The sequence below is a fragment of the Vipera ursinii genome (assembly GCF_947247035.1).
Source record: "Vipera ursinii genome assembly, chromosome: 6".
Taxonomy (NCBI): domain Eukaryota; kingdom Metazoa; phylum Chordata; class Lepidosauria; order Squamata; family Viperidae; genus Vipera; species Vipera ursinii.
In genome coordinates, this window is record NC_139515.1 from 61,619,113 (window position 1) to 61,645,178 (window position 26,066).

At 37.0% G+C, this 26,066-nt stretch overlaps 1 protein-coding gene and 1 long non-coding RNA gene across 3 annotated transcripts in view; one reads left to right on the forward strand and one right to left on the reverse strand.

Annotated features, from left to right (window-relative positions):
• PDGFB (platelet derived growth factor subunit B) overlaps positions 1 to 26,066 on the forward strand; it is a 33,801-nt gene that overhangs the window by 6,610 nt on the left and 1,125 nt on the right. The window contains exons 2-6 of the mRNA XM_083365784.1: positions 13,647 to 13,743; positions 16,686 to 16,775; positions 17,306 to 17,511; positions 23,580 to 23,715; positions 23,988 to 24,155. Coding sequence (XP_083221910.1) covers positions 13,647 to 13,743; positions 16,686 to 16,775; positions 17,306 to 17,511; positions 23,580 to 23,715; positions 23,988 to 24,124 — 666 coding nt within the window. The 3' untranslated portion in view covers positions 24,125 to 24,155. The remainder of the gene's footprint in view (positions 1 to 13,646; positions 13,744 to 16,685; positions 16,776 to 17,305; positions 17,512 to 23,579; positions 23,716 to 23,987; positions 24,156 to 26,066) is intronic.
• The window catches only part of LOC310642230, a 39,375-nt gene continuing 34,858 nt past the window's right edge, over positions 21,550 to 26,066 (reverse strand). Inside the window, exons 7-8 of one of the 2 annotated variants that reach the window (XR_014492853.1) lie at positions 25,625 to 25,741; positions 21,550 to 21,719 (exon numbers count right to left, since the gene is read on the reverse strand). This is a non-coding gene — a long non-coding RNA (uncharacterized lncRNA). Of the gene's footprint in view, positions 21,720 to 25,624; positions 25,747 to 26,066 lie in introns of both variants that reach the window. The other variant, XR_014492854.1, reaches the window with a different exon arrangement.

Here is a 26,066-nt window from a genome sequence, read left to right on the forward strand (position 1 = left end):
ATGCTTTTCCATAGCATTTGGCTAATCATACATATCAGCCTTAAGCTTGTACCTTCAGATGCTTGCTCATGAGCTTTTGATTTGTGTGCAGGGTAGGGTTGCAGGAATTCTAGCCCTTGGCAGTATATGTTATCCCAGTGCATGATATCACTTTGCTCCAAATGTCACCTGCCCACTAGGCTATCCCTACTTTCATTCAGTATGCCAGGGAAGGCCATCTAGAGTTCTGTGTTCACTGCAATGAAGGTCTTTCCATTGCCATTTGTTATTTTAATTGCACATAGTTCTCACAGGAATAAGTCTGTGATAAAACTGTCCTATGTCAAAATGCATAGATGAGAATTAAGAAATGTTTGTGTCTGAATGTTTTATTTTGCCAGAGTCTGAATTTTAATTTGGTAGTGTCTGAATGTTTTTATTTTGGTAATTTATAGAACAAGGCTTGTTTATTGCTCCAATCATACTAAATTTTATAGTTTTTGCATTTTGAATGAAATTTCAGACTTTTTGTGAGTGTGTGTGTGTGTATATATATATATATATATGTATATATATATATATATATAATGTGGAATGTGTCTGAGGGTATAGAAGACTTCTAAACTGTATGTCTCTTACCTAGATTTCTATAAAGATTCATTATAAGCCCTATTCTATTCTTATGAACCATATTTATTAATTATTTTCAGTACTCTGCTGTAGGCAACTTTTACATACTCTGGAGAACTAAAGGAAGGATTTTGGGTACTTTTGATTGGGATGAAGGTAAAAATAATGTTGAGAAAGCAATGGCAATTTGCTTATATGTATACTTATCAAACATTTTGGATTCCAGTCTTAAATATGAACAAGAGCAGAGATTCTGTCAAAGTGTGAGAGAAATGCTTTAAAGTAGGCTAACAGACAATTCATATGTCTATTTGGGTGTCTGTGTTGAATGTTCCTTGTGGCCACCACATTAGTGTGCCTGCTCACTCATCCTTGAGTCAGCAAAAAACTATTTCATCATAATTTGCATGGCTGTGACAGACAGATTACTGCCTCTATCGTAAAACTGTCCTTTGATGCTGCCCTTACAGTATTAATGTGGAATAAGCTATTCTCCAAAGCACCTGAAGACAGGACAAGAAGCCACGGATGGCAACTAACCAAAGAGAGAAGCAACCTAGAACTAAGGAAAAAAATACCTGACAGTTAGAACAATTAATCAGTGGAACAACCTGTCCCCAAAAGGTGTGAATGCTCCAACACTGGAAGTGTTTAAGAAGAGATTGGGCAACCATTTGTCTGAAATGGTATAGGGTTTCCTGCCTGAGCAAGGGGTTGGACTAGAAGGCCTCCAAGGTCTCTTCCAATTCAGTCATTCTGTTCTTTTCTGTTCTGAAGATGAGGGCAGCAATCAATGGATTTCTCTGCCTGTGTTTCTCCTTTGATACAACATCAATTGTCAGCAAGAAATAAACCAACAACTTCCAGTCACTGTCCTGATAATGTGATTGGCCACACTTGGGTAACTGGGACTTAGTGTCTGAGACAGAAACTTTAACCAGCTTTCAAGCTGTCCAAACTAGCAGGTCATTGGTGATGTCCTGGTGACTTGTCACTTGGATGTCTATGGAGATTCTCAGTCATGCAGGACATGGTTGTCTGAAAGGTGCTTTTTCAAAAGGCAACTGGACTATGTTTTCCTGTTTGTTGAAGAAGACGAGAAGCGAAACATCTTCTTCCTCAAGGAAGAAACAATCCAGTTGCCTTTTGAAAAAGCACCTTTGTCACTTGGATGATTTTTGAACATAAGTATATGACCTGGAGGACTCTTAGTGGTGGATTTTTAATGGTGGAGTAGAGAAGGAGGGTTGTGCACTCCTCTGCTCTATTAACCTGTCAGTGGCTATTTGGACTCTTTAGGGGAGGGTTGCGTTGATTTCCTTCCTGTTTGATCCTATGCCACTCTGGAAAGGGGTAGAATTGTCCTCAATTCCACCCCAGCCCTAATTGGTAAGTACTTATGAGAATGGGAGTGCTGGAAGTGAAGGGTTACAGCTGGCTGCACCTGGAATTAGCTTCTGGGGTACAAAATGGTGTCCCCCATCAAAATAGCAGTAAAAAATAAGGCTGTACTAGCCACTTGTTGGCAAAAGCAGGGGAAAGCACTTATTGCTGATAGAACCATCACCACATTTGGCACAACCTGGACTCTTTGGTGGTTTAAATGGGCTAGGTTGCTACATCTTTTTAAAGACAAAGCTAATGTTATTTCAAAAGATGAATAACTGTATTCAGAAATAAGTCTAGCACTTTTCTAGGGAAGTACATAATTGGCATATATAAGGAGCCCATTGTAATTCCATTCAGGCATTAGATGGATAGATGCATCTGCCTGATGTCCGGTAACCCAAGTAAAATGGCCATGGAGGGCAGTGCCCAGTGATTGGAAAAGAGTGGGCCTGCAGCATCCTAAAGCAGATAGCAGATTGCAAAACAAATTAATGTTGCACTTGGAATGTGATGAGCCCTCATGAATGACATTCTTACCAGGTTTCATATATATATATATATATATATAAGCATCCAGCTTTTGGGACAGACCCTCCATTTTGCTTTTATTTGGAATGTGCCATTCCTTGAAAGAGGCAGGCTGGAACTGTTTTCTTGATAATCTTAGAAGGGGAGTAAAAATTAGAAGGCTGAATTTCCATAACCTAGCTTAACCACGTATTTCTGTATTCACATGACACATGAAACATAATGTAATCACATGAGCTAGATTCATACAATAAAAGATGATTGCCTAGTTTGTGGTTTGGTATATTGGTTCAGCATATAAAGCCATAGAAGAATTTGATTTAAATATTCTTATTTTATAAAATAGCATTTCAAATGGTGTTTGATTTCATACTCATGGAAGCCAACTTGAAAAACACAAAGGCTTGTCCACCAACATGTGAGAGTGGAAATACTTTAAATTTCAGGGGTTACCATTTCTTGGTTATGGCAACAGAAGAGTTAAAGACATACTTTGAGCCATGGAAACTGGGGCTTTTGGGGTTAAGACAGGTAAGTATCTCTTGTCAGGTTCTGCTGGGACTTGTTGATGTTACTCTGTGCTGAGGAATGTCATGGTATTTTCCCACTACCACCTCAAGCACAATTTTCAGAGTGAAGAACATCTGTGTCTAGGTATATGCATGCTTATATCTATTTGGTATATTATTGCTTTCTTTTTCTCTTTATTCAAGTGCATAATACCCATTGCACCCTGATCTAGCACAAAGCCATAACTTTAAATTATTGTAAGAAACACTAGTCTACATACGTTTAGTGGGGACCTGATAGATAAGCTAGTGGACTGCATATATTGAAGCCTGGATAATATTTCATGCTTCATTCTTTGTGTTCTGTCCCTTCTTACAGCCCCCATCTTTCTTCAGTCTATTTTTTTATTTTCCTTTGAAGAAAGGAAATGTGTTGGCTTAACAAGAATCCACCCTTTTTCAAAATATTACATAGTGTTTGAATAGCACAAGAGAATGAGTGAATGTCAAAGTGGATTTCAAGGTTGGGTTTGGACTATTCAGCATTAAAGATGAGTTGTTTTGTTGGGAAAAAAAGAAATTATTATAGGGCAGCCTTTAATACCTTATAGGGACGCGGTGGCTCAGTGGGTTAGGACACTGAGCTTGTTGATCAAAAGGTCGGCAGTTTGACGGGTCGAATCCTGAGGGCCGCGTAGCAAAGAGCGCCTGTTACTCATCCCAGCTTCTGCCAACCTAGCAGTTCGAAAGTACGTAAAAATGCAAGTAGAAAAATAGGGACCACTACGGTGGGAAGGTAACAGCGTTCCGTGCGCCTTTGGCATCTAGTCATGCCGGCCCCATGACCACAGAGACATCCTCGGACAAGCGCTGGCTCTTCAGCTTTGAAACGGAGATGAGCACCGGCCCCTAGAGTCAGAAACGACTAGCACACATGTGCGGGGGAACCTTTACCTTTTACCTTAATACCTTGGTATTATCAAAATATGTGGAAATTCATCTGCTTTAATTTTCAATCAGTTTTGCTCTGCTTCTGTTTCTATCTCTTTTTCCCTTTACTTTAATAATGAGATAATAAAATAATTTATTTTGGGAGGCAGAAAAGGGGCTGGAGTGGAAGAACTTACAAACTTAAAGTTCTTTTCTTCCTTGTTATCTTTCATGCCCTGATTTGGCATTATGGATATTCAGAATGAGCATCCAAATAAAACAGTTTAAAATACAGTTGTGTTCCCTTCAAAACCAGTCCTAACAATATCAAAAAACAACCTTTGAGGAAGCATCTTTAAAAATATCTCCAACCTATTTGAGTTTCATATGTTTCCTTGGAGTCATGTAGAAATGGAATATATTTCCATTGGCAAGTTTAGAATAACTATAATGAATAGCTGAACTTTTAATAATTTAGAAGAATCTTGTAACACTATTGCTTATGCTTTTGATTAGTGGGAGTACCCAGTGCTTTATAATGTTCCACCTTTCACATAAATCCTGTGCAAAGGCAATTCCTAGCCTTTCCCATACTATTGCCTTTATTTCACACCTACAGAGTGCTTTTTCTCTCCTGTTTACATAGCAGATATTCTGCATTTTCCGGGATATCTGATATACAAAGAGTGATAGAGAATGAAAATACAGGGTTGGCCCCACTACAAGAAAGAAGGAAGTAGTTACTTTAAGCAGCTGAATTGGAGTTGTTATGAAACAATAACAAGTTATTGTTGTTATATTTGTTACTAGTGGGAGGAGAGGAAATGTGGTTGTAGGGCTTTTTATTTTCACCTTGACTATTAGATTCCACATGCAGCCTGTCTCAAGGCTAAAACTTTTGATCACGTTATTGCATCTTAGAGTTGATTTAAATAAACCAGGAAGCAAACTTTCATGTAGCTAGGCAAATATCTGCCTATGAAAAAAAAATAGCCTAAGCTAAAATTGCAATAACTGTGGAAGGAGAGAACTTGATTAATTTGAAAAGAATTATGTATCATTCCTAGAACAGTGACATCAAAAAGAATGATTATAATATAAAGGGAATCAAATTGTACAGACTATTTGCAACTAAGGAGGGAAGGCAAGTCAAACGTGAGGTTCTGTTGATTTGATTTTCAACAGATCTACCTTATTCTTCATTTCTGTCATTTATATCTTTAGGAACTTAATTGTTGTGCAGCATTTGTATCATTATAATTTTGCATACAATACAAAGTACAGAGAATGTTTTCTCTGCGGGGAAAATGTAGACGCATTACTGCTTTACACAGAAGCTGTTCATAAATATGAGCCTGTTTCTGTTATCATTAGATCAGAAATAGTCTCTGATGATGGTTGGTTCTGCCATATCAAAGCATTCTGCTTCAGTGGCACCCTTATCAAGGGAGGTGGTACAGCACTCTTGCACTGCCAGCTCCTCCATCAGCTGTAGCAGCCAAAAGATGGAAAAATAAAGTGATATGTATGTGAAAAAAGAGAAATGGAGACATATAACCCTGTACAAATTACTCAAAAGTGAATAATCCACTTATTTGGATTTCTTTTGGATAGCTGTGTAGACCTACTTGACTTTAGTTAACAAATCATATTATAATTTAATGTATAAACTAGGCCTTTATGTGTCCCATATGCCTTTTGTAGGCTTCACTCAAGCTGGACTACAGTAAGACTGTTGTCAATAAATGAGAATTTACCCTTTTAATTCCCTTGCAATTCCAGTGAAATATCTCTGTATCCAGTGCTTTTTTTGTAAAAGAAAAAGGTGCCGGAACTCACACATGTCATACAACCCGCCTTGCATACCCTACAAGGTTCCATCCAAAAAAAGGTGCTGGAACTCCGTTCTGAGCGTTCTGTGACAAAAAAAGCCCTGCCTGTATCATACAATCATGCTTTTAGCATAGAACAAGTGTAATAGTTATGGAAAAGTGGTTGATATTTATCCAGATCTTTATGGGAGAGTGGGGGGGGGGGAGATCACATTAATGAGTTAAATGTCTGTGAATGAGGGGGGGGGTCAGCCTGTGGGATACACATATTGCCCTAATAGGTATGCTTTAAAGATAAAAACCTGTATGCTTGTGATAAGGTGGCATTTCCAGACAGAATTTCATTGATTGGATTTGTACAATGCCCTAAGCAAAAGGAAGTAAGTCATATTTTGGCTTACTTTATTTGTGAATCCAAAATAGATATAAGTGGAGAAAGCAAATAATAACTTGGCTCAATCTCTCCCCCCCTCCCCACTTAATAATGGCAAAATTGCTGACTCGTTGAAAAATGTGACACTGAAATTGATTTCTACCTGACAGCTTGTCCTTGCTGCCTGCTGAAATGGAAGGAATATTATTTACCTTGAGTCAAGCACGAACACTAAGCAATTTACTGGAGATGGCATTGACTTTTATAATAGTAAAGTCCATCAGCCATTTTTGGTGTACACACATGCTCTTGAATGTGTGTGGTTGCTAGCTTGTGGGCATGTCAGTAGATCCTCTTCACGGGAACACTGCAAGAAAGTTTTGAAGGAAAGGCAAAGAAATAAAAGAAGTTACCAAGCCCTCTGGGTTAGGCATTCTTACCCCTGCAGTGATGCAAGGCCAGCTCCAAGGCACTCAGTAACTAACCAGACAAGACCCCTTTTCAAACAACAGTTAAAAGGAGATTATTAACCTACTCTGTATACGCAACCTTACCTTCATAGCACCTGAGCAAAAAATATCTTTTACTACTCTGACTGGTTCATGGATCAACCTCCTCATTTCCATTATACCTTTCTTCCCATGGTAATTTGCAGATCATATGTTTCCTTATTAGGTTTGAGTACCTCCTTGCCTGGAGCTTATGTATATCATCTCCTGCACACAGACCCTTTTCTGAAGTGGATTATGTCCCTTCCCAGAAGCACTTTAAAGTGGACCAGTTTCCTGCTAAGTACAGAGAACCATAAAAATGTATACAAGTTAATCTCCATAGTTGAACACTATCTAATGTACTGTTTACTGAAAAGAATATCTGTATTCAGTGGTACATACATGCGTGCAGAGGACTTCAACCCTCAGATCTACTCCAAAAAGTGAATAAAGAGACATTGTACTCCAGGGCTGCACACCCTTCTCTGAGGCAGAGGATAAAGAACTTTACAAGCTGGGTGTGTTGTCATGCTTTGGTCCAACTGATAACATCTCTGACAAGAAAAAGTTGGCACCTAAACATACCTCTCTGAACAGGGAGTGGAGCTTTTTCCTATAATCTATTCTTCAGAAGGCTGCCCTCTAACAATCTGTTTGTTTGTAGTTGAGCATTGGTCTATAAATGCTTGTCAAGTTCCCTTTTTCTGATTATTACAATGCATTTTGTCACCTGACTTCTAGCATTTTGCACTCAACACTTGCCCGGCAATTGTGAGTATCTTGACTTTAATGTTCTGTCTTCTCTATTAAGTATCAGGATGGTTTGGTATCTTTTATGTGGCCACACAATTTACTTGCAGGTTTCAGAACTATTCCGTTTATTTCAAGTGGCAAAAACAATTATTATAGTGACATTCACCAGTAACAGCATAATCCCAAGCCTTAATTGATAACACTTCCCTTATCAAAACAGTACTGTATGTTTCAGATCTCTGCAAACTTTTTAAAATTTGTTTCTATTGATGCTTAAGTTGCTTGGCTTATTCTTATTCTTTCCCTATGTTAATTATCATTCTTACATCCCAGGGAATTTTACAATAGGGAAAAATAATGTTGCCAAGAGGGAAAGGTTATGTATGGATACCAATATAGGTGGCCTGGCACAGCTACCTTCATGGCCTCTGCCAAGCATCTTAGTCCACTTCTATCACTTGTCATATCTCCTTTGCCCAACACAACCACCATGTTGCCTGGTTTATCCTGCCATCCTTTCCATGGATTAACTTTTTCCTCCCCCAGGCTTCACTATCTGGCTGTTCTGGCTACTGATATTCTCTAAGCTTCTTCCGCATGGCATTCAGCAGCTCTTGGTCCCAAATAGGCCAGGCTCCTCCTCCTATAGCTGCCCATTGGTGACTGCTACCATGTGCTTTGAAGAGAAGTATATGCCTGCCTGCCAGCCAGCGTTTTTTTTAACAAAATTACAATCAAACAATCAAAATTAAGTTGACCTAGACAACAGGATTTAACAGACTGAGGACAATAGCTTATTTTCTAGTAAAATTGTGCATTATGATTGACTGTACAGTCAGTTTGTAAATAGACAAGTCATCCCTGGCATCCATTTTGTGAGAGCGTGCATTAGGACAGCGCAGGGCTTTGCATCTGAAGGGAAAATGGTATTTCAGATTGGGGGTGGGGACAATTCCTTCAAACAGCTGGGTCTTTTCCTGGGAGCCTATCTCTAGCATAATCCTGGGGAAAAGACATTTAGTTTAAGGAGTTGTCAACAGGTGCAACTTGTGCACCCATGTACACTCTGAAATAGTTTTTCTCCTTCAAATCCAAAGCATTGCTAGCCCTAATACATACCATATGTTCTTAAAATTCCAGATGTGTCTGTTTCTAAAGCCCTAACATGATATTTGCTGGGTGGCTTTGGTCCAGTCATACTGTTTCCAGCTTACTTTAGGGGTTTGTTGTAGGTATAAAATAGAGACACCTGTCTATGCCATGGTGAACCCCCAGAGAAAAAGGCAGGATAAAAATGCAATAATATTGATGAGGGTTTTTTTTAAAAAAAGGAGATGCCCATAGAAGCTGCTTTAAGCTATTACAGAAAAGAGAAGATATATATCTAAATTACCCCTAATTTGATTGACCATTTAGTTATATTTTGTGCTTCATCCATTGAACTCGATAGCATTCATCACTGGTAGATGAATCTGTGGTTCTGTAGATATTAATAAACTATGACTCTGAAAATCCTTTTACCCAAGGCTTCTTCAACAATTCGAAAGCAACTCTCAATTATTCTTCTCCCACAATAATGGCATATTTGAGAATTGAGCCAGCTGGGTTGCATTTGAAGCTACAGTAAAACTAATCCTTTGAAATCCTGCAGCTCTGCGAAACTGCTCGTATTTATTTGTCATGCTGACTGTAATTCAATAATATATGGAGGATCAGTCCAGCCATGTCATTCATGCTTTTATCCCCCCATTTCATCCCGTTTTATCCTCCTAATAAAGTAAGAGGCTGGTATGTTAGTAACTGGTTCAAAATTACTCAGGAAACTTCATATCCAAGTAAAGATTAGAACTAGATATGCCTAGTCCTATTTTATATTTAAAATTTTAAAAAGTTCCTGTTTCTGAATAATCTAGTGACAATCTTGCTGTAAAGACCAAAAGATGCCTAATCTTGCTGAAGAGAGGGAAATGCCTCCTGAATAATTTAGCAGTCTCAAACACACTCTTGTTTCATCTCCAAATCAAGGCCAAAACAATGCAATCTATAATTCAGGCATGTAAAGTATATCCAGAAACAAATATTTTACATACATATGCTCAAAAGCTAGTATTGTTGGAAGGCTGTGAACAACTTATTACATGCAAAACTAGAACTGTTGATCCAGTTTGTTATTTTGGGATTAATACCTTAAATTTGGGTATCTGGAATGAAGGAAACATGATGAATTGATGACATTCTGTACATTTCCACACCTAATGTTGTAATTCTGATGATAATCTATCCAAATATTGAGGAAATGGGAAAGATTCATAAAGATAATACTCAAATGCAGGCAATGTCCTTTTTGCATGGAGCCTATTTTGCCCTACAAAGTACTTTAGTTTAACCCACATGCTACATCCTGAATTGTAGCAGCAAAATCTTTAGCATTCACATCCCAGTACAGCACTTAAAACATTGTTTTTTCAGTTAAGGAAAACAATAGGGAATACAGTGATCATAAATAAACATTTATGCAGAATTTTTTTCCTTATTGTTTTCTGCAGTTAGTCTTTAACGACAGTTAATACATCAGGGTTGGGCCTCTAATTGTGAGGACTGTATCATAAAAATAGATCTCCCGCAATTTATTGTAAAAACAAAGGTTAAAGCTAATGCAGTGCATTCTTAAAAGAAAAAAAAACATTGGTGACTTATTCATTAGGAAAGATGCCATAGTTTAGTAGTGGAGCACATGCTTTGAATGCAAAAAGTCCCAGGCTCAGTTCCTGGAAAGATTCTTGTCTGAAAATTTAAATACTGTTGGGTTATTAATGATCTGATTCAGCCCAAGAGACGTTCCTATGGATACTGGGTTTTATGCTATTGACCATGATTGCAAAATAAGAGGAGGCTCTCTGGAGCAAAATCGAATGCAGAGCTGGTCAGCTGTTCCAGAGGATGCATTTCTATTTCCAAAGTTATTTTTGGGCTGAGGGCTACAAGGAGCTTTTTTTTTTAGTGATGTGAAGGTATCACTCAAGAGCACAGAATTAACATTTTAACACAAAAGCAGATACATGAAATCTTCTGGAAATGTAACAGATTTATGTTACAGCATACCAACTGTTTTTTACAGACCAAAAAATAGCACCATTCAAACATCACCATTTGTCATTGTATTTTGGCAGTGTGATTATGAAGCTCTGTAGCCTGCAAAAATCGGAGCGAGGTTAGCAAGTTGATTTCTCCTTCCACCCATAACCTGTTAGAGCTTCATAGTATTGACCATAGTATTGACCATAGTATTGACCATAGTATTGAAGCATTATCTTCTTTTAAGTGGCTTCCATAGATTTCAATTTTGAGGTGAGCAGAACCTCTTAGCAAGTCAAGCCCAATATGTTATACATACAAGTCTTTAAAGTAGGCATCTGAACTGCTTCAATTTGATCCTAGCTTCTCATGTCTCACAGCTATGTTTCTTTTTCAAATCACTATCAGAAAAAGATGATGATGATGATGATTTTTGAAAGAAGACTAGGTTACTTTTTAAAAAAAAAAAACAAATTTGTATTTGATATCACATACTAGGGATTTCTGCTCCCCTCTTTATCAAGGTGAGGATTAATTTCGTGCATCCAAAACACCATCTAGAATAGTTTGGGCTGTATAAAGTATTAGGATGTTAACAACTGAAGAAAACAAAATTAAGCTGTGTGTCAATTTTTACAACATTTCACGTACTAAAAGTGTACAGTTGTCCTATGATACAAAACTGCAAAGCTCTTCAGGTTGTTGTTGCATTACAGTTTAATTTTTGGCCACACATAAATATAGCACCTCCCTGTTGCTTATTAAGGGACCTGGTCTTTTTGCAAAATCAACTCATTAAAGTAATTACCTTTAAACTGATTTTTAGAGCAGCTGCATCTTTTCTTAGCCTCACACAGAAGCCTAAAAGAAGGCATGTATTATCAATTCTGAATCAAAGAGAGGTGCTATGCTTGCACTTGTTCAAGAGTTGTAGCATGCTCAGCCATACCATCTGCAGTACTGAAAATGGAATTAACTAGTGAAAATTTTGCATGTATTGCATGTACAAAGCTGTATGAATAAAATGTTGTTGTAGCTAATACCCTAGAAGTACGGTAATGGGAGGGAAGGGTATGCATTTGACAATAGTCTAACAAATGTTAGACTATTGTAACTATTGTAAGTTTTGTAACTGCTAACTGTGGTAAATAAAAAAGAACATTGAAATACTAACCCTTTCCCATGTTCCATATTTTCCTTTCAAATAATTTATCCCAGTAGTCCCCACATGAATGTGCATTTAATTTGGAAGAACCTCTTGGGGATAGCAGAACTACCAACTATTATTTAGAATGAAGAAATTCTAAAAAAAACCCCTCAAACAATAAACAAAACTTGGAACTTTGTTCTTATATATGACAATAGCAGCAAGGCTTCTCTATGTCCAGAAATGGAAGGACTAATTTCATTCAAGATTAGATAGTGAAATTAATGGAGTTGGATGAGATGGCAAAATTGACTGGTTGGATTAAAGCTTTATCTAGATTAGTTTCTATTTGGAAACCACTCTTGGAATTTTTTGTTAGTTTGTTTGAAACTGAAAGAAAGGAAAATTTAACTGAGTTTTGATTGTTAGGCTTGTTTATAATGATAGAAGTGCTATTTTTCATGGTTTATTACAGTTTAAAGGGTCATTGATTTTTAGGTTTTTATCTGTATCAAACAAAGTCAAAAAAGCCCTAGCTTTTTTCACCTTTTTGCCCACATTCCCCAATTTTGCTTTTTCACTCCTCCTCCCACTTTATTTCTAATTCTTTTTTCTTTGCTTTTTTGTGTTTTGCACTTGAAATTTAATAAGATTTTGGTAAAAACATTAGTGAAGAAATTTTCTGGGAGAAAATGTAGCACCCCAGCAGTTTATCCTGTACGCTCAGTTGCTCTGTCTTAAAACTGCTTTTCTTTTAAACAAATTACACTGAGTTTCCCATGTGTAATTCACTTCTTAATTAAAGGAGTATCCAGCTTTGTTGACATTACAGTCTAGTGTTTGATAAAATGTATGTGATAGCATTTTAGATAGAAGCAACATAGTTTAATGTAATAGGTACCGCTTTTGTTTGGGCTTTTCCTTCCAAATGCAAAAAAAGACTCTTAGTTTTAATAGTGCATGATCTCAATATAATGGCTCAACAGTTTAATGCAAACATCAAGTTGCACTGTGGATTGAGAACCATTTATTGGCTTTAATATCAGAGATGTAATAAGGTGGCAGTATTAAGCAGGGGAGTAAACTCCAATAAATGCTGGTTGTTGTTAGCTGCGAAGTCGTGTCCGACCCATCGCGACCCTACGTTCCTCTAGGCCTTCCTATCCTCTACCATCTTCTGGAGTCCATTTAAGCTCACACCTACTGCTTCAGTGACTCCATCCAGCCACCTCATTCTTTGTCGTCCCCTTCTTCTATTGCCCTCAATCTTTCCCAGCATTAGGCTCTTCTCCAGTGAGTCCTTCCTTCTCATTAGGTGGCCAAAGTATTTGAGTTTTAGCTTCAGGATCTGGCCTTCTAAAGAGCAGTCAGGGTTGATCTCCTCTAGGACTGACTGGTTTGATCGCCTTGCAGTCCAAGGGACTCGCAGGAGTCTTCTCCAGCACCATAGTTCAAAGGCCTCAATTCTTTGGTGCTCGGCCTTTCTTATGGTCCAACTTTCACTGCCATACATTGCAACTGGGAAGACCATATGCTGGTAGACCTATATAAATATGCATGATAATAACCATTTCCAGATAGAGGGTATTTGGAACTGTACCAAGACCATCTGATTAATGGAATATTCAGAATCCTTGGATGTATGACTGTAAAGGTCTCCAAAGTTATACTTCTTTTTCATAAAGAGAAAATGTGAAAGATTATTTCATGGTTGGTGAACACACTGACATTCCTGACGTTTGCACTTTAAAATACACTTGTGTACATTTCTCCATATTATTTTCTCTTTTTCTGCTAATCTAGCCTTTCTTAATCAGATATTTTTCAAGGTGCAATGAAACTGAAGTTTTCTGCTTTTGGAATCTTGTAACTGCAATTCTAACATATTTGGAGAGTACCAAGTTGGAAAAGGGTATATAAGAATTTATTCTGTGAGAAATGTGTAAAATTGGTACAGAACTAACATAGGAGAGCTCTTTAACATAACTTTTTTTCTTTTTGGTTTGGCAGGGAGACCCCATTCCTGAAGAAATATATGAATTGCTGCGTGGCAGCTCAGTGCATTCCATCAAAGACCTCCAGCAGGTGCTGCAGATAGAATCCGTAGGTAAATTTCCACACCAAATGTTCCTGTTTAATAAATCTCAACAGATATAACGGCAAAGCTGCATTTGTATACCACCTGAGAAATGCCATTGTGAACTATGTGTTTTCTAGATTCAGATTACACGAAGTAAAACCATAGGTTATATCTGAGTTGAAAAGCTCCTCTCCCAAGATAGTACGTGGCAGTTTACCCATAGAATAATTCTATAGCCTATTTTGGTGTTTAGCTTGAACTAGGTGTCTAACATGTCATTTGTAATGTAACAGGGGCAGAAATATTACATGCGCAATAGGCTTTAATGTAATGTTTATTATTTTTAAATCAGTCTGTAATGATTCCTGATGTTTGAAAAAAAACTAGACCGTGATGTTATAATCTTCTGTGCTTGAAATCAGATATCAGTTATCCATTATTCCTTTCCCTGGCTTTTGATTTTTGGTCTATATAAAAGGAAAAATGAAGGAAATCAGGTAATGAGAGGAGAGTTAATGTTTTGTTTTACTGTGGTGACTGGACCAGGCTGCAGAGAGAGTTGGGGATACCTGTCTCAGGACTGAGGTCACAGACCAGATTGAATAGGCTTTGGCACGTGCAGGAATGTGAGCACGCGTCATGGCCACTGGGTTGGCCCTGGAATGTATTTATAAACATTTTCTTCACAGATTCCATTCTGATCCAACCTCTCCTCCTGCCTGTCCCCTCCCCGCCCCCTGCCTTCTCTCTTGTGTTTGTCTATTGGTAGCTTTGTAATCTTTGCCGAGACACTATCTACGGGGGAACAGAATTTCCTGTCTTTGTTTCCGATGCCAGTTGAACCACTGGCACGTTCTCAAAAGCATTCCCGCTCCCTTTCAAAATGCCTGTAAGGGGAGGAGGGAAAAAAAAAGAGGGAGGGCACCAGCTGTGTTCTGCTATTGTTCCTCTTAAAGTTGCTTGGCTTCTCCACCCGCCTGTCCAGGACTACACAAGGCATACAATGGTGTGCCTTCCAAAATTAGCAGCACTGGCTTTTTCATAGCTGGGCCTGTTGCCCTGGTCAGCAGTAGCTTTGCTGACCTATCTGGAAAGACTCTTGGGGGAAGGGCGAGGTTAACTGGAGACCTCTGTTTTTCAATAGAAGATTTGTTTCAAGTCAACAGCATTGCTATTTTTCCCCTTGTCTGTTTAACCTTTGCACAAATACAGCCCCCGCCCTGCCCTGATAAAATTCCAGAAAATGGGGGATGGATGGAAGAAGATGGGAAGATCCAATTAAGTTCAATGGTATGAATAAGCGATAAAGCTTTGATGTCATGGTCTTGGGAGTTGGGAGATTTTAGGGACAATGAATCTGGGAATAATAGACTTTTAGAATATTGTAGAATCAAAATTTATATAGCTGGGCACTGAATCTCCAACATATCTTTGAGTCTTGATTTCTGCAGAACCTGATGTAGAAAACCTGAGGCTTTACTATATTTCCTTTAGCCTTAAACACAGAGCTCAGTCTGTAGAAACTTTGCCTTCGTTCTCTTTTTTTCCTATAGGCTTTCCATTCCTTGTTTCTTACGTTCAGAATTATTTCCCAGAAATAAAACCTGCCCTGCTTTACTTTAAGTAGCCTGCAACTGTGTAGGAACTGTCTTCAAATACTGCCATTGACTTTGGAATCTGGAGGGGTTTGTTGACTCCAAGGAAGCTCTGGCTGATGTGATGAGAATTGCTTTGTTCAGCATTTCCTATGGGAAAATGTTAGAGAATGTTTATAAAAAAAGCTGGCAGACTTATCTTTTACCCATCTCCCAGAAGACCCAATTGGCTAAAACTGAATACATCCTCAGTAGGAGGGACAGAACTATTATACTTATCTACGATCTTTACTTTGGAAAGATAAAATTACAAAGCCTGAAATCTTGAAGTATCTCTATTAGTTTGACAAAGTACAGACCTGAATAGATGAATAAATAGTCAGATTTGTTCAAAGGCATCTGAAATCAGTCATTTATTTTACTATTTGGGTATTATTCATATTTACAATTTTGGTTTTTTTTAAGAAGCAACCTAAAATATGCCCAGGGCATATAACACTTTGTTACAGGCAAATATTAGTAATCTAAAAAATAAATGTTATTATTAAAATGATTTATTGGGTATAAAACAAATAGAAGATATACTGTAATGTAAGCTGAGGATATCTGAAAATATACACAGAATGTGGAGAAATATATTGTAAAATTTATATCAGATTAATTTGCTGTGCTATTACCAAATTCCACTGAAATGATCTTGTGATGTTAAGTACCACATTATCCGAACTTGAAATAAATTGTCAAATAGTTTCCACTGCAGCTATTAAGGGGTATGATAAGAACTGCAGATTTTGAGATCATTGCCACAATTTCAGATTGCTAGAATTTGGTTTCTACTACAGAATGATAGTCTCATCTTGTAGCTGAAAAATGAAAATCTAAAACATACGTTCTTATTTTTCTCCTTGCTTAGAAATACATTTTAAGTCATGTTGAAAAAAAAATAATTTCATTTTTAAGGTGGGAAGAATCCTTATCTTTGCATCACTGCATTTTCCCTGCAGTCTTCAGGTATATCATTGCTTATCACTTATGATTCCTTCTTACAGGGGAAAATGCCTGCACAATTTCATCTCCTAATTTCAAAATACTTATGCAGAATAATTATATATTTTATTTTATATAATACATCTTGAGCAGAATTAAGAAAGTTGGTAGGGCTACAGGTTATAGAATTTTATTGAGTTTATTATTCTAGTATCACATTGCCTGTAATTCTTGGCCTTCTGAATATGGATAATTATAGTATTTTGCTAAACTGGAACCAGTCATTTCTCTCTTTATGATTTTGTGAACCTTCGGGTATTTGCTGTAGTGATGCAACTTATATATTAATTTACTTAATTACTTTGTTTTTATTTTCTCTTTTTGCAGATGAAGATACCTCTAGTTCATACATGAATTTTACCCAAATGCATGCTGGTGGAAATCTTGTTCCTTTGTCCCGTGGAAGACGAAGTTTAGGTAGGCTGTAGACTGGCTACTGTATTTCAACAAGTAAAGTACGGGATTATGTTTAGTCCAGAAATACTTGAGTTTTTGCAGATATAAACCAGCACTATCTTCTACCAAACCAAATAAAGTCTTCTTTACAGTTTCAATCTTTGGAATCTGCTTTGTTGCCAGTTCAGAGATGAGAATATTGGTTAATTACATGCATTTAAAAGAGATTCTGCAAATGGAAGATCATAATCCTTTAACTGAATCAATTAATTAAAATAGTTTGTTTTTAAGAGAGCAGAATAATAAGTTTGCTTATAATGGGGGGATATGTAAGATAATTGCTAAATAACTAAGATATATATTTGTTGACATATTTTCATCTCTTGCCCAATAGAAAACTTACAAAGACTCCTAACAACTTCAAAATACATAGCAGAAATGCTCCCAAACACTTCTGAATAAAATGAGACACAGTAAAACATGCAATAAGGAAAACAGTCATGAGTTTCAAGGTTGATTTCACTGGGAAATTTTCTTTTGGATTTTTCTAGCTGGAGCAGAACCTATTGAACCAGCGGTAATTGCTGAGTGCAAGACACGGTCTGAAGTCTTTGAAATCTCCCGGAGCATGGTGGATTCAACAAATGCCAATTTTCTTGTGTGGCCACCCTGTGTGGAAGTGCAACGGTGCACAGGCTGTTGCAATACCCGAGCAATGCAATGTCGTCCCATGCAGGTTCGGGTGCGACATATCCAGGTATACAGATATCTCTGCTCTTCTCCCCCAGTTTTTCAATCCTCTTTGAAAAATTACATTAAAGTTGATAGAGTGCAATAAACATATCTGACATCTTTTGAAAACAAGGTTAGTATCTAGGCTCCTGAACCCTGCCTAAATTATCTCCTGGTGCTGGAATAAATTTGGCTTTAATGGTTATGAATGTTCCTTGAGTAAGTTACAGGCAGTCCTCGACTTACAACCAGAATTGGTGTTGGCATCTCAGTTGTTGACCTAACCCTAGACCTATATATCTTTATTGTACAGTTATCTTTATAAACAGTGTCTTGAATTGCTTAATTTGCATCTACACTATTTCTAGTTTTGATATATTTGCTTTATCAAATGGGGAACCTTCATGTTGTTCTGCTTTGATTGTATCTGATTTTAGAGCAGATTATTTTATTTTGTTTGTAGCAGATGCATTACTATTTCAGGAGTTACTGCTTTGAGATGGTGAGATGGCTGAGTAGCTCTAATAATTCCAAGAACAGTACTGGCAGGAGCATGAATTCTGATAGAGTTACTTTTGTTGTAAGGTCAAAAGAGGAAGGGAAATCTAAATGCAATCCGTAACAAGGTTGAGGGCCACGGAACTCTGCAGATATGAGGGAAACAAATTCATTCAGCAAAAGGATCTTTAAAAACATCCCTAGAACACAATGGCAAATCATGTAGTGTGAAAAAATAGACAAATTTTATATGTTTGTAGAATGTTAACTGAACATGGGGAAATGAATGGACAATTTGTAAGATTTGCAGTGCTGATAGGGAAGTAAACGGTAGCACAGGTACCTCGACTTATGACCATATGTTTAAAGATGGCCCAGAATTACAATAGCATTGGAAAGGGTCTTTATGGACCATAAAGCACTTTAGGCCATTTCTAAACATTGCACCCCACCTCTACAGTCACGTGACCATGATTTGAGTGTTTGGCAATCTGTTCACACTTATGTCTGATTGCCTAGTACCCTGCAGTCATGTGATCACTATTTGCAATCTTCTCTGCTGGCCTCCCCAGAAAATCAATGGGGAAGTAGGCAGGGACAGTTGCAAGCTAAATGTCTTTGGAGATTCTCAGACATCCAGGTCATGATTGTCCCAAAGGTGCTTTTTCAAAAAGCAACTGGACTTTGTTTTTCCTTGAAGATGTTTCACTTCTCATCCAAGAAGCTTCTTCATTTCTGACTGAATGGTGGAAGATGGAAAGATTTATATACCTTGCAGTCATCTAGTCATTAGCACTTTTTTGGGAGTCATTGAGGCCACTTGTTTGTTTATCTGTTAAGGGATGCTGAACTCCTTTGGCTGGGTATGAAAACATGTTCCATTCTTCCCTTCCCTGTGCAAATGTGGATTTTGGCAGGGAGGATTTTCATTTCCTGACTGGAGTCCCAGAGTCTCCCTCTCTCCTCCCTCAGGCACCCCATGCACCTTACCTGGGACTCTGTCTGCTTAATGACCCATGAGATTGCTTAATGACTGCAAGCAGGAGCATGCTTCCTCCAACTTTGTTATATGGAGATGAGAATATTGATTATATCTGGAGGAGTGAGTGAATGCCCACTGAATACAAAAGTGAGTGGCCACTACAAGCAAAATATATTGAAGTGATTTAGTAAAGAAATAAAACACTAATTCATGTATAGAAGATATGAAAGACGACTCAAAGCACTGAGAGGAAGGGGAAGACCAAGAAAGTCATGTTTGGATGGATTTGATGAGACCTTCAAAAGAATTAAGATAAAATTTAAAGAACAAAAAGACAGCATGATGCAATGTATAGTCAAAATTATGCAGAAAGTAGGTTAATATTGTAGTGCAAAGATAACTCTTTGTTCACTTGCCAACACCTGTTTAAAACAATAGAACTGAAACAGCACACCTGGGCAGCAACAGAAATATATCACTGCAATCAAATTGGCTACGTATAGGAAACAGAAGATGGGAAAGTACAATCCAGTCAGCCAGAACCTCCAGGTGCATGTTGAGGAACTAATAATGAATTATTGTGTCAAATATATGAGTTAAACCTTGGAAATTAAAGAGAGTATTTATGCCAACATGACCTGGTACAATTAGAGTTTAAGATCAATGTAATGATTAACTTATAGCAAAAAGAAATGAGAAGAAATGAGAAATAAGAGTCACAAAAATTTATATAGAAAAAAGATTCTCAAATTGTCAAGAATTCAAATGGCTTCCAGAACAAGTTATCTTGACAGGCAGACATTATAAAGCCTTGGGCAACAAAAAGGAAGTACAGCAACTAATCGCAAACTTCCAGCATCAAGTAAGGACAAGGAAAGATATGTCAATCAAGAATTTCAACCCAAAGAGGAAAATAACAAGAAAAGAGAGATGAGAGGTACTTTTAAGAAAATCAGAGAGCTCGTAAAAAAATTAAAGGTTATAGGAATATTCAAGAGTAATTATGCAAGGGATCTAATTGAAATAAATGAGACTAAAATTGCTTGAGCAATTAATTAAACTCTTTACAAATGGGATTATGAGATGATAGAGATATTTGAAGGCAGGTAATATATTTAGGAAACAACTCGGTGAGAAAGTAAGATGCAAAGCAATAGAACACTGTCAAACATAAAAGCATTAGATATAGATGAAGTGCCCATTGAACTGCTTACAGGCTTAGGGAAAAGAAAGTTGAATTTATAGCCAACAAATAATGGACATGTTTGTGAGGCATAAAGATTGGAAATGTGAATGTACATATCTATATTGAAGAAAGCCAATGTCAGAGAATATCCAAAGTTTAAGAAAGGTATTTACCTTTATTCCTTGACTACAGTAAGGTTTTTTGTTTTGTAGATTATATCAGTGGGACATTTTAAGGCTAATGGGCATGCAAGAATGCCATTCTTTTGAATAAATTTCACAATGAAGGTATTATAAATACTGAATTTGGAAAAATAGAGTAGTTCAGAAAGGTAGAGGAAATGGATGTATATTGACTCATTTGTTAACTTATATGATAAATATGTTATAAGAATAGAGGGATTGGAAGAAATGACAGTAGACATTGTAAAGTAAAAATTGGAAACTGAACTAAGAATTTGAGATGTACAAACAACAGCAAAGAGCTCACTAGGAAAATGAAAATAGAAAATGAAAAACCTGGACTAAAGTTAAACATAAGAAAGCATTAAATATGCTTAGTGGTTTTACAGGTAAGGTCAGTAGTTCTGGATTTTGGGGTGAATAATAGATAAAGATGGCTAGTATACAAGAGAAAAATAGATTATCTTAAGAAGGAAGGCAAAGACAAACTCAGGCAAGATCATAAAGGTTTAGGGGATTTTTTTTTATGTCAGGAACAATTTCCCCCCCATTGCTATGAAAGTCAAATATTGTACCACTGTGAAAGGTGGACACTGAGAAAATCACGCAGAAAAAAATTAGTTGTATTTGAATTATGCGCAGTCAGGCAGTCATTAAGGGTGCCATAGGTTGCAGAAAGGTCTTGAAAAGAAAACTTGTTTGCTACAGATGATGATTAGCAAGCAGAAACTCGCCTACTATGGACAAATAATGCAAGTGGACCATAAAAATTAATATGCTTGTCATGTTTGAGGGAAAAAGAAAAATGGTGTTACAATTGATAAGATAGATTAATGGGTTCAGGGATATTGTTGTAATGTCCCTGAAAACATTTTGGTTTGGGACTTTAGACAAGTTGAAATGGAAGTCATGTATACACCAGGAATTGATTCAATGGCATATAAATACTTTCACAGTTTAAGTTTAATAAGGATTTAGTTGTTTATGATAATATTCCTGCATTGTGCTTGGATCAGATATTGCCAATTATATTTCATATATAATACAGTCCTATAAATGCATGTTTTAAAAAAGCCATGTTAAGTTCTGTATTGGCTTCTACTATGTTCATAAAGGAGGAGTACTCTCTAACACATTATCCTTTAGTATGCAATAAAATAATTAAATCCAGTAGTACAATGGTAGAACTGGCAGAAATGAACCTACTGACAAACATACTAACAAACAGCTCGATTCTTTATTGTGCTGGTGCACCTTAACAAATATCATATCCCCAGCTGCTCTTCAAAGTTATCTTCTCTGGATGTATTGAAAGTGGGTATCTTGCAAATGACCTCTTCTGATGCTGTTCGGTTTCCAATCAATATGAACCTCTATGCTTCTTCCTGGACAAATCATTTAAAAATACAAATCCCTTGCTTGACATCTGTATGAGAACAAATTCCTTGGATTTTTCATATAACAATGCACAAAGGAAAGAAAATGTTACACCATTTCTAAGTGGGAAATTCCTTTCTCCATAAAACTTTATGAAGCAGAAGAGAATGAATGGATGGAATGAAGGAGATGTGATAGTTTTTTTGGGGGGAAAGACCCAAAGAGTTCATAGGATAGTCCATGAACATGATCCTGAAATACTTTCTTTGAAAATAAAAAAGCCTGTATTTTTTATTCAGAAACAATGCCTACTAAGCAATTTGTGTGCTATAGTAAAATGTGTTTTTTAAAGAAAATTAAACTGAGGGGACATTCGGTCATTGCTAGGTTCCTGGGAAGATCATACTTATGGTTTATGTCTGCATTTGCATAACATATTTAACCAGACAGGCACAATTGTAGTTCCTTATTCTTAGATGGGCACCAATCAGTCACGCAACCTGGTTGAAGGATTGTCATACGGAGGAACAGGGATCCCATCCATTTCTTCTGTCCCATTATGCCAGGAAAATATTGGCAAAACTTTATTACATTCATGGCTGCTTCCCTATTAGCCACACAAGCAGTTTGGATGTTGCAGACATTCACTGTTTTAAAAGTATGTTTTGTGACTGTCAGACCTTGCCAGTGAATGTTGTAATGCAGCATGTTGTTTTTTTCAGAGTTGTGTGCTTTGGTCTCATTTCATTGGAGGACTGACTGACTGACTGACTGGTATAGGTGTTTCTGGGCTTCTGAATTTGTGTGACATACTTTATCCAAAAACATACTTTGAGTAACAACTGACTCCAAATTCGAAGATTAAAATGGTCCTTCTGCTGACCTTGAATTGATTAGGTACTGGGTTTCCATGTCATGTAGGACCAGAAATGCCTCTGTTAAGAGTGCTGTGCAGACCATAGCTTCACATCACATTTAAAACAGACTTCAGTAGAATTACATCCCTCTCTTCCCTAAAGTATTTATTTAGCCTGCAGTCACTCTATAGATTTAACCCTCTTACTCTTAGGTGAGGCAGTTCAGAGATCCCATGTTGTGTGGTACTTAAGATATGGACTAGGAATGGGGAGATCCAGGTGCTAAATGAGGCTTGGGCCAATTACTCCCTCTCAGCCCTAATCAATATGACAGGCTTGGTGATAAAGAAAAACTTGTTATATCATGCACTGAATGTTTTGCTGTAAGAACTAAATACAGGCAGACCCTGCAATGCTATGGAACAAATGCTAAGAAAATCGGAAGCCTTTAGCTAGAGTAGTCTGCTGTAGAGTTTTTCCTTTGTCTTCTGATAAGAAATCTGCTGTTACACTTGTGACAGCGACTTACAGTTTGATCCAGGGGGACAGGAGGTGACAGGCAAGTAAACAAATGATAATTTCTTGCAAGGAGAATGAGTTCAATAACTTCTTGGTCTTCTTCAGCTCCATAAAGGTATTACAGGATCAGTTAAGAGGAATTATCTTGAGCAACGAATAGGAGCCAGCACTGTCTTTCATGATGCATTTTTACAATTTGTTTTAGTGAATTAATTTGATATTTTAAGCAGGAGAATTTGATAGTTTGAGTGAAATGTTCCAGTTTCCCCAGTTTGGACTTTAGCTTCAGTCCTTCATTAGGATATGCTAATGGATTATTCTAAGATGCTATTTTGACTGAGATTAATTAGGCTACATCTGGGCTTGATCACAAGGCAATAACAAGTTTTAAAATGTGCAAACAAAATCTTTAATAGTAATAATGCTGCCTGAATTGAGATAGTGTCATAGTGTTATGTATCACAGAGTTTGTTCTTACTCTCTTTTTGATAGGTAAACAAGATTGAAGTTGCTGAAAAGAAGCCAGTCTTTAATAAAGCAATTGTAGCCTTAGAAGACCACCTGGCTTGTCGATGTGAGCCAGTATCACCCAGACTTCCCAGGCGGGAAAATTCACGTGAGCACAGAGGTAAGTAATGTAGAATTTATGCTTATTTATTTATTTATTTATTTATTTATTTATTTATTTATTTATGGGACTTATATGCTGCCCTATCTCCCGAAGGACTCAGGGTGGCTCACAACAATAAAACAGCTATTAAAAACAGTAATATGAGAACTGGGTACACATGAAGAAACGTGTGAAATAATAAGTAGAAAGATTTCTTTAAAAATATGTTTGTCAGTGTCAATAAACTCTTATATACTGATGTTTATTGTGCACCCTCTTTTTTTTGGCAGGTGAGCCCCCAGTAAATGCTGTAACTTCTCTTCCAGCAAGGGCAAGAGCACACAGGTTCCCACCACAAAAGAGGAAGCATCGAAAGTTCAAACATGTACATGATAAAAAAACACTGAAAGAAATTTTCCCAGCATAAAAATGCTGGCAGGCAGAAGTACAAATGTCAGGTAAATGTACCAGATATAATCATTCATTTGAATTGAATTGAATTGAATTGAACTGAATTTTATTTGGCCAAGTGTAATTAGACACACAAAGAATTTGTCTCTAGTACAGAAGCACTTAGTGCACATGCAAAGCAATAGAATAATAATAATAATAATAATAATAATAATAATAATAATAATAATAATAATAATAAGGGAAGTAAAGAGGATAATAAGAAGGATAAATAATAATATTACAGCCACGCTGCATGGGTAAATATTAATAAATGTTAGACAGCACTGTGAGAATTAGGTGTTCAGCAGAGTGATGGTCTAGTTGTTTTGCCATGCATTGGCCTATAATGGTGTCCTGAGAGGAAGAGTTGAAACAGTTTATATCGCAGCCCTTCTTCTGACCCGCACAATATACAAGTCTTCTATGCAAGGTAGGCTGGTTGCAGTTATTCTTTCTACAGTCGTAACTATCCATTGGAGTCTGTACCTGTCTTATTTGGTTGCTGTATTTTGGGAACCTCTTCAGCCAAGGTTGTTTTCACACTAAATCCATTTGAATTACTGAAGTATTGTTTTTCCACAGTTGGCTGGAGAAGGAATTCAGATGACCGAATTCCTTATTTCATTTGGGAAGTGCAAAAATGTGTGTGTTTGTTATGAGTTTGAGACAAAACAGCCCAATTTGAAACATTCTGTTGAAACAGTTGGCTGTGTTCCAGCTGAACTAAAATTAAAACAATTCAAATATTCTGATTATAGGAATATAAGAAACACTGTGAATTTGGAAGAAGCCCCATTAAATAGTGTTTCTCATCCCAGATCCAAAAGACTATGAAAGATGACTGACTATGGTGTCGCCTTCTGTCTAGCTAAATTTTAGGGAAATTAACCAAAAAGATGAGTTTAAAATGTTTTTGAAATTATTAAAGCAAGCAATGGGAATTTAACTTTGCAATCATCCACTGCAAATTCAGTTTAGATTATAATCTTTATACCAGCTATTTTGTAAGATCAATCAGTAGATTTGGCATGTGTTTTTTCTTTTGTACCTCATTGCCAAATATAACCTCAGCAAATTGAACTCCTTGATTTTTTTTGTTTTTTTGTTTGCAAATGACGATGGAAGCTGCTGCAAAAATGTTTATTGCAAAAATTCTGTTAACACTACTGCAATAATAAGCAAACATGTTAAGCTCAAGAAACCAACACAAAAATATACAGCATGCATATAAAGCATGCATGCACATGAAAGCTTAACAGCCCAACCAAGCCAAGTTTTTATTAGTACTCTTTGCATGTACAAAACTTTAAATATATTACCAACACTTGTATCTAAAGTTCAGTAGCATGTGCTTGCAAAGAAACCTTTGCATAGCCTCTCTGCAAAATACAGTAGAGGCCAACACAGTTTAATCCAACCGCCCACAGATACTCTATATTCCCTGTACAGTAACATTTTTAAATTTGTAACTTACCAGTCCAGCTGGCAGCAGGCAGCTGCAAGCTATCTTCTGCCTGTCCACATTTTCAATTATTGCTTTCTCCTCACCCTGTCAAGCATCCGCTTATTGCAGTGGAAACATGAGTGTTTCCTATGCTTGTAGAAGGAAAAAGAAATGGATAAAGTAAGCTAATCACAATCTGAGAAACAACAGTAAATCACGGCACCCAAGACACTGAAAATGATGTACTTTTGTTCCATATGTGTTTTAAGCTCAGGAGACTTGAAACAGCCAATCAGTTGCCCAGCAATGCCCTTGACATGATCAAATGTTCTGCAGTATTCAGTTACTGCCGTTCGACAAACTTGCTGTGCAATGTTATTTGTAATATTGTCAGCACAGTAAAATTATAATGATAAATCTTCCATTACTATCTCAAGCTTTATTTGTGGGATATGAAATGAAGCCAGTTATT